Source organism: Pleuronectes platessa, chromosome 11 (genome assembly GCF_947347685.1).
Source record: "Pleuronectes platessa chromosome 11, fPlePla1.1, whole genome shotgun sequence".
NCBI classification, from domain to species: Eukaryota; Metazoa; Chordata; class Actinopteri; order Pleuronectiformes; family Pleuronectidae; genus Pleuronectes; species Pleuronectes platessa.
The window spans coordinates 16,820,956-16,835,868 of NC_070636.1; the positions used below are offsets into that span (position 1 = coordinate 16,820,956).

Sequence of the window (14,913 nt, forward strand, 5' to 3'; positions counted from 1 at the left end):
GAGCAGCTCATTTGAATATTAAGTGAAATGGTGTGAGCAGCTTTGTGTTGTGGGCCACAAGGCCATCTGCAGGAGGCTATTGTTCCTGAGAGACAAAAGTCGCAAAATGTGCATGTGAACAAATTTTGATAAGCCAAGCAGTTTCTAGGATAGTGACTGAAAATCCTTTAGACCCAGTAAGTGGATTAGCGTGCGCTGTTCTCCACCAAGACAGTTCAGCCTACTTCCTTATCTCGATAAGATTCAATAGAATGTGTCTAGACATCTCAATTAGCAAGAAAAAAAAACAAATCAAAAAGTATACTGGAAACTGGTTAGCACTTATCTCGGTGGGTTTTCTCCCTCACAAATCTCTTTCTATGTCTAGTTCTCATAAACACAAAACAGTTTTCCATTAACACAACCCTCCCCGACTGAAAGCCATGGGCTGATGTTGGAATGCCTATTATTAGTGAGAATTGTCTTCTGTGAGAAGTCAATGGCATGGCAATGACATCTTTCATGATAAATGTATACCCCCCTCATTCTCTGCTGTACCTACACCAGGCTGTTGCACCGGACTGATTCCGCCAATCACAACTCGGATGCTCCATTGTTCTGCCGACACGCAGCAGCTTTGTCAGACACAAAGCGTGTCACTCTGTCGGAGATAATGCCGCCGCAGCCTGGGAGCGGACAGGACAGCCCGGCTCACTTCGGCTTATGATGGTTTGTGGTTTCAGCTTATGAACACACTCGGGAAGTTAAAAACCTGGAGGTGACATTATAACGGTGTCCCATGCTCCCTGCAGTCTCTCATCAGTCAGCCTGTTGCTCTCATACAGTATGCACACTGGCACACGAGCCTATGTGCGAAAAGTGAGCTACCTGCCGGAAGTGAAAGTGCTGCGCTCGACAATAACAACACACTGTGCCTCATTATGTGACTTCTCCTATATAGTCCCACGTGTAGAGAGAGAGACTCGCACAGGGAGAGGAAACTTGAACATTTATCCATATGGCTTCTCGCCGGTACAATTACTGTCTTGTCCATTCCAGGGGGGAAGTTGAGAGAATACTTATAGGAGGATTCTCAATATTTCACCTTGACATCACTTTATTTTCATGACCGGAACTGTATGTAGCTTTTCATCTCTGCACAAGGTGTCGTGGATGAATTATTGCACTAAGCACATGAAATGAGGCAAATATTCATACATTAAAGCTTATGTGCACTTTAATGCTGACGCGCTGGCATGAAGAAAATATTTACATGTTGATCTAGAAATGATGAATTCTAATCATGATGTTGATGTGTAGAAAGAGATTATTTTCCCACTATGGGCTGTGGAGGATGTTGATGAAGATACCGTATGCAATTACATCTGTTTGAGCACGAGCAACTCCCTTTGCATTTTTCTCTGATAATTAACCATTCGTGTGTGCACTTGCACGCCACACACTTTACCCTCTGTGTAGCTGAGGGAGTCCTGCGATGGAGATTAGGCGCCGTAAGCTTTTGCAGCAGTTTGTTTTCTCTCTAAATAAACTGCAGGGAACAGGGAGTTCTCTGCTTCTCAGTGAAAATCCCTAAAAAAACCTCCCGTAGAGCAAACTACAGTGAGAGCAGCTCTCTGAGAGTGACAGTTCAGACAGAGGAGAAGCAGGTGGCTGAAATCACTGCGTATAGACTGTTTGAATACGAGTGAAGAAGTGGTTTGAGCTGCTGGAACTAACTATTGTATCAGGATCCGCTGCTCTGCTTTGAGTGTTTCAGAGTGGGCTCTTGGACAAAAATAGATCTCTCAACCAGCTCCTGTGGATAGTCCTGTGAATACTGAACACTTCCAGCCTCACACTGCACTAATGAGGGCTGGAAATGCATGGAGCAGAGTTAACATTTTAATTCTGACCTCACATGCTCAGTTTTAGCTTCTAAATGAAAGTGGTTATATTATTGAACAGCACTTTCTTTTTTTTTTGGCAAAATGGGAAATTTTTTCATTATCTCTGAGAATGAGCCGAACTATTTTTAACCTTCCTCTCCCCTCTTTAACCTCCTTTCCCTCACCCCTCCTTCTCAGCCCTCCTTCTGCCCCTGTTTCCACCTGCAGTTCACAGCAAATACCTGGCTCCTGCCCTCCCATCTCGTCTGTTGAATTTTTCATTATGCACTCATTTGGGTTTGTTTCCACAGCCAAGCCTAGTTGGGAAAAAAATACCTTGAGAGCATCCCAAAAACTATAATTCTAATTAGAGGTGCACAATTGCTGGCGCAAGCGTACATAAACACAATCCTCAGCGTGGAGCTCTGCTGTTGCCTGAGTTGCTCCACAGCAGCCGTAGTCAGGGAAGTGGAAAATATTTGAAGAGAGGGGAAAAAGTAGTTTCATCCGTCTAGTTTATCTGGTGATGCGTTGAGCATAACTTTTTCACTAATAAGAAAACTTTGCAAGGACCGTTCACATTGCTCTCTTCATACAGGGCATTTTTTTTAAGTCAGTCTGAGTTAAAGAAACGATCGCTCACCACTTAATGCCTAATGAAGACGTCCACTGGCAGCTAAGAGTTCAAATCTCCTCACGTCCAGCCTGGACCTCCCAACACTCTGACCTCGGCCACAGCCGATGATAGCTTGACGGATCTGGGGCTCAGGCGGTGACGGCCGGCCTTTCGTCCACAGAGGAGAGAGAGAGAGAGACGCAGAGACAGGGAGAAAGAGAGAGAGAGGGATGTTGGAAAGTGGGGGAGAGGGCGAGTGAAGTCTGTCCAAACAGTTTGAACAGGGCTTGTTTTCTTTATGTGCGCGAGTGAACAGGAAAAGGTAATTAACTGGCCAAGTGGTGAAAGGCTGGAGTGATGGATGGGTTTGGTAAAAAGAGAGACAGCCACAGACGCACACACACACACACCCCAAACACACACACAAACACACACACACACCCACACACACACACACACACACAAACATATTTCTCCCTTTCATGTAGCCAGATCTTGTGAACACTTATGAACACATGCATCTCATTCTGCCCGCAGTGAGAGCAGCTAGAAGCACACACACACACACACACACACACACACACACACACACACACACACACACACACACACACACACACACACATACATAGGTGGGATGACCACATGGAGCGCTGACTCTGTGTGAGCTCATCAGTGACATCACGCTAGTTTCGCACACTCACGATTGATCCCATCTGACTCTTATCTTTTTTTAACCTGAGGGTCAGTGAGATCTATGGCCTTTTTGTTTTTGATTGACAGTGACATGTGTTTTTATGGAGTTGCAGTTTAGCAATGAGCAGTGTCATAGTGCTCGTAAGCACCAAACAAAAAAAGAGAAGTCCCAGCAGATCTTATCATCAAAAAGGTCAGACCTGCATTTTTTAAGTTAACCTCGACTGCAGACTTCGCTCCACCCTGCAGTTGTTCATCGGAGGCTGTGTCTAGTTGATGATCTGGACAGGTGGTGCTATCGTGTGTTGAAAGTTTCACTAAGAGGTAAAGCCTATTTGCATTTACTGTCAGCAGTTCACTGACAGTTAGAGGGAGGAGAGAGCTAAATCACACGGGGGGCAGACAGACTGACATCTGTTTCTGTGAGCTCCTCGTGACCAGATGCTCAGCACAGGGAGACACGACTGAGCATTTGAGGGAATAACTGGTGCAGAAAAATCTGCTGGACTTTCTTTAAACAAGGTAATCGTCTGTTTGATCTAGAGACTGGGAGGTTTGCTCACAGAGATGTGCTGTTGACATTGTGAGTAAGCAGCCGGTTCTTCGAGATAGTTGCAGATTTCGGTAATGCTGTCTTATCTCTGTGGGGGAAATCGAATGTCACGAACCCGGTTTTTGCAAAGTCAGCGTTAGTACGTCTTAATTTTGTCGAATGTTGGGAGTTTAAATGAAGGCTCACTAAGACAAAATCCAAATGTCACCTGAGAAATACTATAGAAGCTGCAGAAATGTTTGATTATTATTGGATGGACTCTCTTTGTGCTCTAATTAGGGAAAAGTTTGACATAAAGAAATGAAGCAGCCATAGTTTTTCACACAGCCGTGCAGGACAAGTGACTTTATTACTGCAGTGCTGTGGGCTTTTTGTCTCAGGAAGCACTGCCAGCCAGGTAACGACAATGTACTTGTGTTCCTGCAGATACTGTTGCATTGTTTGCTGAACGTCTTATTGCGGGTTTGTTTAATCTTGTGAAGTCAGCAGACGGACGGACGGACGGGGGGGGGGGGCAGACATCTGTTTGATGTGATTTGGCGAGCCGTCCCTTTTTTCGTGTTCGACCAGATTTCGTTCCCACAGAGTTAAGTAGCACGCTAGTGTGACATCCTGAGTCATTGTCTTCTCTGCCTCCGAGCAGGCAGTGGTTAAATTTAATGGTCTGTATCCGAGATCTGCTGCGGCACTAAAAGCACATACCTGATATCTAATCAGAGTCCCAGGCCCTCCAGCTCTGCTTCGGGGGATCTGAGTCCATGTGGCGGCTGTGGAGGGCGAGTCTGAGAGGTGTTTGAGGTGGTGGGAGTAGTTCGGGGGCAGAAGGCGATTACGCCACTGGATGTGTTGCTTTTTATCCTGGGAATGTAATGGGTCTTAATGCCCTGCGCTCACCCGGGGAAAGGCCAGCAGCTGTGCTCGTTTTTCTCCGGCTCGGCTGTCAGAGCGAGCCGGGGCTACCTGTGGGAAAGCAGGCCTGCTGGAAGCTCTCGTCCTCACCCCGGGATCTGGAACTGGGCTCCTGCGGTTTATTGGAGGGGGGTCGGGCGATCCCTTTGAGACCTACGTAGACGGTGTGTGGTTAGGGTCAACACTGTCTCCGGCCAAGTAAACAGAGATGGCTCCTTACTGGGAAGCAGAGGAAGGGAAAGCCGGTTAATAGGAGTTGAAAGGGCATCGGAGTTGGCAGCTGCTGTGTGGTCTCGATTTTACAAGAAATGCAGTCATAGGAAGTACTCAAGAACGGTGACGGGTAAACAGGACTGGTGCTGGTGTGAATAAAGTTTAGTGCGGACAGATATAAAGCAGCATGGCGTTCGCACTGACTCATTGAGAGGAATGTTTCCGTGCTGATAGAATAATGAAGAAAGGGGAAGGAAGGAAAGGAAAACCGACTGAGAAGTTTTAATCGTAGAATTAACTTTCACGAGTTCCACTGGCTTGTGTTTCCGTTTACTGAGCAGTCAGAGCGAACACAGAGGATCGAGGATTAGTCTGCGTCTCATTGCTGCGGTGTCAGTTCTGGACTGTTTCATGGCAAATTGCACAATGACAGATGTTAGAAATAAGATGTTAATGGTATCCAGCAGAATGCCACAGTGCTGGCAGCTGTAAAACAGTTCACATATGAGCTGAGGAGCTGCAGGCTACAACTTTTCATTTGATTTTTTTTTCTCTTTTTCATCACGGATGCACAGTGATACGATGTTGCTTCATTTCTCTTTCTGCCACCGCTGGAGTGGAGCTTTTATGTCTGGGAGATATCTGTTGGGCTCAACTGGAATAGAAAATATGGTTTCCCAGAGTATTTTACTTTCAATGGAGCGTGCCTAAAAGTCTCTGGGCTACAGCGAGGGGCTTCATGCATTTCAAATCACTGTGACCTCAGCCTGATTTATATCTAGGCCGGTGCTCCACAACTGAGGCGCATCAGAAGCCGAACGCGAAAATACTCGGATTTGGCAGCTTCACTCTGTCTTGGTAGAGAGAAGGTAGCGGACGAGACGAGGCAAACGAGGTGTGATTTTTTGGGGAGATTCGAATGTGTGACTTTGCCCGGTTGTGTTTGCACAGGAGAGAAATCATGCGCACCCTCCTCCCTGTCCCCTCATCCATAAGTGGTTACGGCTGAGCTTGTTTCCATCAGCCTCTGGGCACGGCCTGTCTATGATGACACTCTCCATCAAGCCAAAGAGACAGTCAGTTAGCATGGTGGCTCTCTCTCCTGCCGCGGCTGCCCTGGTTTTCATCACCGTTAGTGTGAGGGACACAGACAAACTTGGGTCTCTAAGGGCCGCGCAGGGCTCATTCCACCGGCACATGCAGGGCTCCCTCTCCCCAGTGGGCTCGCAGTGCAGACCTCCTTTCCATAATAAGGGCACAGCATCCGACTGCATTCATCCCTAGAGTTTAATAAAGATCACTGCTGACAGGCAGTAAACCAACACAACCACCCACAAGCCTCCAGGCAAGGGCCACAACCTCGGCCTACACCTCCTCCCACCCCTCTCTCTCCCTCTCGCTGTCCTCACATCCTCACTTGTGCACTTTGAGTCTCTCTCTCTCTCTCCTCGGGTTGAAAACCAAAACCATCTCCCACTTGTGCGGAACAATGGCCGAGGAGTCCGAGCCCTGAAGGAGCTCCACTCCTGGACGCCGACGGGGAATGCTTTGAACATTTCCATTGTGTCGATGCCTTATGCGTTACATACTTCTCTGTGCAGCAGCAGCCCTCTTCACACCCACTTGCACCTGTCAGTAATAGATCACATGGATAATAAAAGAAACAATATGGCTTCCAGGCTGGGTGCACTCATGCGTCATATGTTTCATGTTTTCCACTTTAATGCTCTTGCACAAGCTCTCAAGCCGTTAGATTGAACCGGAGAGCACGGACACGAGAGTAAACTGTTTAAGTGTCTAACCACGTGGCGACTTTTCAGCTGCTTTCACTGAGTGTAATTTATTCATTTTAAATCCAAACCTGCTTTCTCAGAATTACATTCCATGTATTTATGTCTTCTCTGACCCTAAAGATGGATCCTGTAGCCTTCAATCTCATCATATCCGCTTCGCCCCCCCCCCCCCCCCCCCCCCCTCCACATGCCTAACATCGTCATCATCGCTCCCCATCATCTCCATAAGCCTTCTGGCCGTGACCCTTTATTCACTCCACCGGGCATAAAGCTCACGACAGCTTTACAGGAGCAGCCCGCTCTCTAACCTCCAGAATGCTAACTGAATAGCAGATGGGCTCAGCATTGTGTGTCTTTTTATTAGCTCCCCTAAATCAACACCTAACAATGCACGGAGAGGGAGAGGGGGAATTGATTTCTTCCATCCATCGGGGCCCTGAGGTGGGTGAGGGCCGGTCCTAGAGGGTAGAGGGTAGAGGGGTGATGGAAGGGTGGAGTTGACTCGTTGTGATGTCCCTTTAATTTCCTGTCTGCGAGGCACGCACATGAAACCAAACTAGACCAGTGCACAGAAGATATCGGGCCGCTGTGCTTTCCTCTTTTCTGTTGCTCTGTTTCCCATTTCACACCAATTTGTCATAGGCTGTTTCATGTTATTTCAGCGGAACTCTCCTGTCTTGTGCATAAATATCCTGCCTGAGCGCAACTACCGAATCCGCTCACGTGTCAGGATCAAGCAGCGTTAGATATCATTCCTAAAAGCTCTTATCATAGCTTTATCATATGTCTGTTTTAAGCTTCTAACATTTAAATCCATCCCTCATTTATATATATATATATATTAACATTAACTTTCTACCTTGCTGCTCTCGATCTCCCATCAGCCAGTAATCCTCCCATCAGCGTCCTCATTCCCAGTGAGATTTATATGAATTTCTACATTTCTAAGTGTTTTCCTTAGTTGTGTTTTCCTCATCCTGTCCGTGCCCGACCACGTGTATTGTAAGTAGCCGGTAGAGTAAATAATTTACTACAACCACTCAGTTAACATCAGGCCAGTTCAGTCACAGTCCGACGCAAGATCGTCCTTTAAGTAAGGTGATGATATGGAGATTATGGGGACATTCACTGCAATCCAGCAAATATCACTTCCTGTCCATTTCTGAGTATACGGGAAATGGACATACAGAAACTCTGCATCATTTCCCGCAGGGTTGCAGGAAGGTTATGTGATTATATTATTGATATTGTTGGTGTGTGTGCGCACAGAAGTCTGAGTATTGAGCCGCTTTCGCGCGGAGGAGATTTAGGGTCCCTCCGGCTTGCGTCTCTATGGTCTCTGGGTTGTAGCTGTATTAAGTGGCGCTGCATTAGTGCAGTGGATTGTTGTTTCCCCGCAGCTTCACTCCTCCTGATCACCTCGGAGGTTCCACAGAGCAAAGGCCTCATAAACATTTATGTATCGGCTGCGGGCTCCTGTCTCAGGCCATGACTCCACTGGGCAGAGGCCTAGTGGCCCTTAATGCCTCTTAAGAGACTGTCTTGTTAGTGTGTGTGGGTTGTGCTTGTGTGTGTGTGTTTGTGTGTGTGTGTGTGTGTTTGTTTGTTTCCCTAAAATCAGAAAGTTACTTAGATTTGATATTGAAAACTTCTGATAGCTTTGTGCATCCCTACGGCTTCCTGGAGGAAGTAGTTATTTTCACATTTGGTTGCTCATCATATGTTTTCATGATGGGACACTTATCATATGTAAATTGTATAGCTGTGGGCTCTCAGTCCGCTCAGCTGTTGTTGTCTGTAGTCATTCCTCCCAAGCAGAGATGGACACGGTAGGGGGGCGTTCCTAGAGACAAAGTAAAAGGACAAAACTCTATTGGACACCGTCTTGAAAAGCAGTAACTAGCTGGAATTTTCAGTCTTTTTTCTTCGTAAAGCTTCACAAAATAAATAGAATACACATTTTGTTTTTTTTAGAGAAGAATGCCTCTGTGGGGTCTCTGGCTAATCCCTCCGAGCCAAGTTTTCTCCTCACGTTCCTCTTGTTTTGGTCCCAGATTCTGTGAAATAAGCACATGCCTGATTAACCTGATCAACAGTCTTAAGTTGCATGCAGGCAAAACCTCTCAGTCTAAACAAACAGCCATCCCGAAAGAAAAAGGAAGTGGTTAAGGCAGGGAGTGAGGGTCCCAGAGGGCAGCCAGAGACCACACTGGTAGCGGATCACTGACGCACATGGAAAATGTGAACAACACACAGGAAATCCTTTCAAAAGAACAGACGAGCGATATTCTTCAAATCAACGTGTTACACGCGTTAAGTGTGTGTGTGTGTGGGCATGTCGTGTGTGGACTTAAAGCCTCTCTTTTGTGTTTGCTTTCTCTGCAGGACCCTGGATATGCAACATTTCTGTTAGAGCAGCTCAAAACACCTGGGAGCCATGACGCTGGTGTCAGCTGCTGCCAGGTGTGCTCCACGCCTCTGCACCAACTGAGGCAGGAGGCCTTGCAGACGCTCCACGCGCCCGTCCTCACCTTCAGCCCGGACATGGCGGCCCTGCCCACCACCTCGTTTTTACCGCAGCCTTCCAGACTCACCATGTCGTCCTCAAGTGTCCGTGCCAAACAGCTGTCCAAAGGCCAAACCGTCACCCACGGTGTCCTGCCCCTGGGGGAGAGGCGCAGGGTGCCGGGCTGGTCTCAAAGCCCCTCGGCCTCCTCGGGGCCCAGCGTCCAGGTGACGGTGGCAGGAGGGCAGATTACCGGATCCCTGAACACCGTCACCATTCAGGCACAGCAGTACCTCGAGGGCATGTGGAGCATCTCCAGGGTCAACAACTTCATCCCTCAGCCTAAAATGGTACAACTTTAATCTTTCACTTTTCTTGTTTTTATTACATGCATTTGGAATGGATTGCACATTAGACTGAGCTTCACTCCCTAGAGGAATGAATTGTAAAGAATATGCAGTAATATAAACCCTGGCTTCTTGACTTGCCTTTTAACCTGAGTTGAAATTAATTAACTTGAAATAATGGCACAGCACCTTTTTTCCCTGCACACAATGCTGCAGTGCTTGTCAGGTCAAGTCTTGTCAATGCGTTTGTTACATTTCAGACCTTTAGAGATGATGGCGCCCTGCAGAGAATCTCTGAGTCAGAGCTCTGTGGGAGTGCTGACCTCTCATTCCTCAGTAGTCAAGGAGCCTGAGTGATTTGGGGTCAGAGGTCATCGCAACACTAATCTGCTGACCTCCTCCTCAAGGGCATTTCAAATGACCACCCCACAGCGCCACCATAACTCTTCTCTCATGCTGGATAAGCATTAGTCTGTTTGATGTCCAGAGACTTTGAAGGGTCCTGGGTTTTGGCCTCGGTGTCATGGGAGCTAATGATTAGTCTTGCTGTACCTTCTGTATGACTTTAAACTGTTTAGTTGCTCATGTTTGAAGGTTTTGTCGTAATGTCAGTTGAACGTGAAAAGTGATTTTTCACATGTCAGACTGTATTTCTGCCTCCTGACTTATACTGATGTTTCTCTTTCTAAACATCTGGACGCAAGACCTGACAAACCTCTCTGACATTGAACACCAGGCAAACACCTATGTGCTAACATCATCCGACCCGTGCACTCTAATATTTCCCATCAGATTCATAAGCTGTAAATGTAGCCACTCCAGTTCTAACTGGGTTGATAACCGCAGTCTCTTATGGGTCCTGGCAGTGCTAGTCCTTCCTTTCTGCTTGGAAATTGAAGACAGATTTTTACTCCTCCCTTTAATGTCAACAGTTGCCTGTAGAGATGGTTTATGGGAGGCCATCAAAAGCTTTTAACTGCATGTACGCAATCTAGGGCAAATCAAACAGCCTGGCACGGAAGGGAGCGGCTGACTCGTGTTCTCCATCTTTGTATCTAAAGGCAATTAGTGGCCCTCGTAGCTGCGATGAGTTGCTCAATGCCACATAGCTGAGGCTAGGGCCCTCCTCAGGCTGTGAGAAATGTCCCTTCAGGACACAAAAGTAACACACGCAGCAGAAAAAAAGGCTTTTATTTTCTCAAGCTTGTTTCTTTCATTAAAGCCAGATCTCTGAGAATGACAAAAACCCACAGCAGCCCGTGAGGATTGGGAGTTAACACTGAGCCGAAAGGCACTCGTTTTAATTCATGATTCCCCCTCGGTTTCTTTGTAGGGAGAGCATGCAGTGCTGTTCAGACAAACACGCTTTGGACTCTGTGTGTGCAGAATAAAAAGCAGCCTGGGGCTCTCCCACGCACAGACCATTATAGGGCACCTTGAATCTCCCATTTGGGAAAAGGCTCTGGTTAACATCTGGAATGATGTTGTGGTCACTGGAATTGAAACTATCTGACTCCCTCTCTTTGTAAATTGGCTGGCACTGTTTCATGCTGCTGCCTTGAATTCTGCACTTCTTTGAGAAAGTCGGTTGCACTTTGAGAACCTGATGAGAAACATCAGCTTTGATAAACATTTAAAATTCTTTTATTCTTGGTGTTTTGTCCTTTTGAAATAGAAACTTTAATAAATTAAATTAAACCAGGAAAACAGTAGACTATATTTAAAGATGGATTTCCACTTCCTCCCATTGCCAAGAAATAAAACCATCTTGGATACGAACTCTGCCATCTTGCACATTTGGAGGCATAGTCGGCACAGTAGCGATCAGGGGGTGGAGCTGAGATAACGCTGTACCTTCGATATATGTGTTCAACCAATCGTGAGTCAGACTCCGCTGTCAAACTGTTTTATAACATAAAATTTGTAATATATATATACAGACTGTGGGAAAAACTGAAAAACTGGTTGACCCAAATTTGCAATTCTCTCTTAGCTCCATGAAATCCACAACCACTTGTGTCTACAAAGACCAAGTACTCTTAACCTATGAGGGTTTCCGGTATTGGCATGTTAGCTGCGGGTTACCATGAACGCTCCTCCGCCACTAATGTGAAGCCCAGCAGAGGATCTTGGCTGCTGCTCTGGTGCAGCTGGGCGCAAGTGGGGACGTGCCACTGAAAGTGACGATGACAAGAGAACGATGCAGGAAAGGAAAATGCTCCCTCTTTGGAATCAATTAGAAAAGCAATGCCTGGATATTTGCTAAAGGCGTATTATCTCTTTTCTCTCCTGGAAGGACTCCAGTACTGTTAACAGTCCATCACTGGTTTCTGTTGGTTACAGAGGCCGGCCAAGCCTGACAGGAAGATTAACACAGGGCCTATTTCAACTCTGCAGTAATCGTCTGTTGACCGCTGGGGTCAGAGGTCACAGGGGAGTCCTGGTGGTGTTAAGGAGCAGGGGGGGAATGGTCCAGTGATAGGATGCCGGTCTGCTCTCCTCACCTCAGACTCTTCTCAATCTCTTTTCTCTCTTTCCACTCTCTTACACACTCTTTCTATTACCTCCACATCTCCACACCACCCCCCGCTCGTTTCTCTGCCTTTTCTTTACAGTGGCAAAGGGATCAGGGAGGGCTGGGGGTTAAAGGATGGAAGGCCAGCTCATTACCGACTCTCAGTGTAAACGGCCGAGCACACATGGCTCCGCTGACAGTGCCTAATTACCTGACTAGGGGATAGATCGTACTTTTCAGCCAGAATTAGGGTCCAAGGCTGCGGAGAGCAGCTTGGCCGAGGGGCTTAAGTCCCCTGTCTCGATACCGAGGGGAATACGCCTTGATAGGCACTGTAATGTGCTCAAGAGTGTGCGTGTGCTTGCCAGTATGTGTGTTTGATTCTGAGGCCACAGTGCAGCCCCACCTGTGACCAGCTGTCCCTTTATGCTCCTGAAAATCTACTGCCACTCGATTTTTAAAAAGCGACACTACACCCGCCCTGATCAGTGACAGATTCAATGAGCTATACTCGTCAACTTCCTGTTTGGCCGCGTGTCAAGCGCTGCACTCTTTCATGCCAGAGTCTAATGGGTCCAACCGAGCTCTGGTTCAAGTTCCTCACTTGGTATTCGCACCCGCATGGTCGTGAGGCTTTCTGCTTCGGCGGCTGCATGAGGATCTGTACTTGGCTCATTTCAGCCTGTGCCCCACTTTTTTCCACGGTGTTCCTCTCAAGTCATAACTTCACACACGGCAGCTTAACATCACACTTAGCTTCCATGATGAATACTCAAGAGAGCCAAAAAGCCAGAGCTACGAAGCAAGAGGGTAGATTCCCAACTCAGATAACAAGCTCAGAGAGAAGAAATGGGAATTCATGACATGCGCTCGCTCTGCAGGTCCTCCCTGCTCGACAAATGGTCAGCGAAGCTTTTCTGGGAAAAGACTTTTAATATAGCAACACGTTCGTAGTGCATGTAAAGCTAACATCGCAGGAGCAGTAGCCAAGCCTCTCATGTGAATGCCAGAATGTAAGTATGTCCTCACATCCTGATGTATAGCGTTCACATGTCAGGCTTGGCATATAAATAGCACAGCTGTCGGTCCGTGTTGACAAATGGCAGATAGTGTAACGCCTCACACTTTATAAAAAAGATTGTAAAGGATGTTATTTTAGTTGCCAAACATGAATCTGGGACAAATACCCAGGTGGCAAATATGCAGACGGCCTGAGCGGCATTTATATTTCACACAATACAAGTGAAATGTCACTAAGGCCGGAATGGCGTGTGTGCGCTCAATTCAAGGTTGTTGCTGATTGCGCAACGCTCATGTGCCAGTGTTGTAGATGTTTTTAAGTAACCTTATATTTATTTAATATCGAAAGCTGAAAACACAAAGCACTCCCTCCTGTCAGCTGCTATTGATCAACGTCCTGCAGGATAACCTAGCGGCTCCGCTGGGGATTAACCTTTTGTCAGTGTGGCGACTCCAGCTGAAGTGTAGTCTCGGAGTTTGCTTGTGGCTCAAGTAATCAGCTCTGTGCGCTCCTTGTGCCGGACCGCGAGCAATCAGTAACCCAGTGCCGGCTCCAGTGCTCAGGCTGAGCTGAGATGATCCTTTGTCCAGCGAACATAACATAAACAGGGGGCCGGAGGGGTTAGTGTATGAATGGCCTCTATTTTTGTCCTGACTATGTATCTGTTGCTCTGCATTAAGCCTGTTCCATACTGATACTAAACTTAGAACACATCCTCCCTGACAGGTTTTAGTTTGTTGCTATGTTTATGCCTGCCGTCCACCGTACTCTGGAGTTTCGCGCCCATAAAACTGAGAAGCTTTACAAAGTAGCTGGACCTGTTTGAAAACTCCTTGTATTCGATGATGCAGTCCCACACATTCACCTCCTGACTGGGCATGACTCCAATTCCAGCGGTGAAGGCAAAACTTTTTAAACAATTACTGTCAGTAACAGTTCCACCTTATCGTCCTTTCAAGAAGACAAACCCCTCATCTTGGTTTTCATCATTGTTTCTCGTTCGTTGGTATTTTCTGTAACCAAGCAACCGGCTGCAGAGTGGACAATCTATGCTTGTTTTCATTGGCCCATGCATTGATTGTGTGGACAGAGATCATTTTAGTTTTAAAACTTAAACATATTACCATGGATGCAGCCAATCTTTATCACAAGCATAACTACCTTTAAAGCCTTTAGAAATCTGGTTAATACTTTTTTTGTCTTTCTTAATCTTAAGTCTTGGACGTTAATGATGAAACTGATTTAGCTGTTTATGACCTGCTGCAGCACATATGTAATAAATATGTAGACGTACAGGTGATTTACCCAGTGTAGCTTTGTCATGACTTACAGAAGCCCTGGGGCTGGAGCGAAAGCATCTCACCTTATTTTACTCCTCTTCAATTACCAAGCTTCCAGAGCAGGGTGCGCCCGGGCAACCACAACTCCCATACCTAATAAACATGTAAGCTATCTTATAAGTACCTCTCACGCTCACTGTTGGTTGGTTCTCCCTTTTTTAAAACTGCAAGTAGATAGTTTCAACTTGACATGCGAGGCGACACGTCCCTCATTCCCGTTGAGTAAACTGCCAAATTAGTCATGGAGGTATATGTATAATCGGGAGCAGAGTGAAGTAAAACGCCGCTTATTTAATTACTAATTAAATGTGGGTTATCACTTAATTACAGTAGGCCATAACCGGATCAGGCTGGAGAGCGTTGCCAGAATCAATGAAGGGTGCGGCGGTCCTCGCTGTTCTGCGTGGAGCGCTCTGCTGGGGATGCCTCTGACTCCCGCTCACAGGAGCTGGCCGCAGCATCTGCCCGTCCATCTGTGGCTGAGGGGAAGTAAATGGGGCGGAAGGAAGGTGGGCAGGAGTGATAAAGCCCGTAAGTGT

The 14,913-nt window shown here is 46.8% G+C and overlaps 1 protein-coding gene across 1 annotated transcript in view; it reads left to right on the top strand.

Annotated features, from left to right (window-relative positions):
• The window catches only part of kif26ab (kinesin family member 26Ab), a 68,938-nt gene that overhangs the window by 17,950 nt on the left and 36,075 nt on the right, over window positions 1-14,913 (top strand). Inside the window, exon 3 of the mRNA XM_053435070.1 lies at window positions 9,031-9,501. Within this exon, the coding sequence (XP_053291045.1) occupies window positions 9,031-9,501 (471 nt within the window). The remainder of the gene's footprint in view (window positions 1-9,030; window positions 9,502-14,913) is intronic.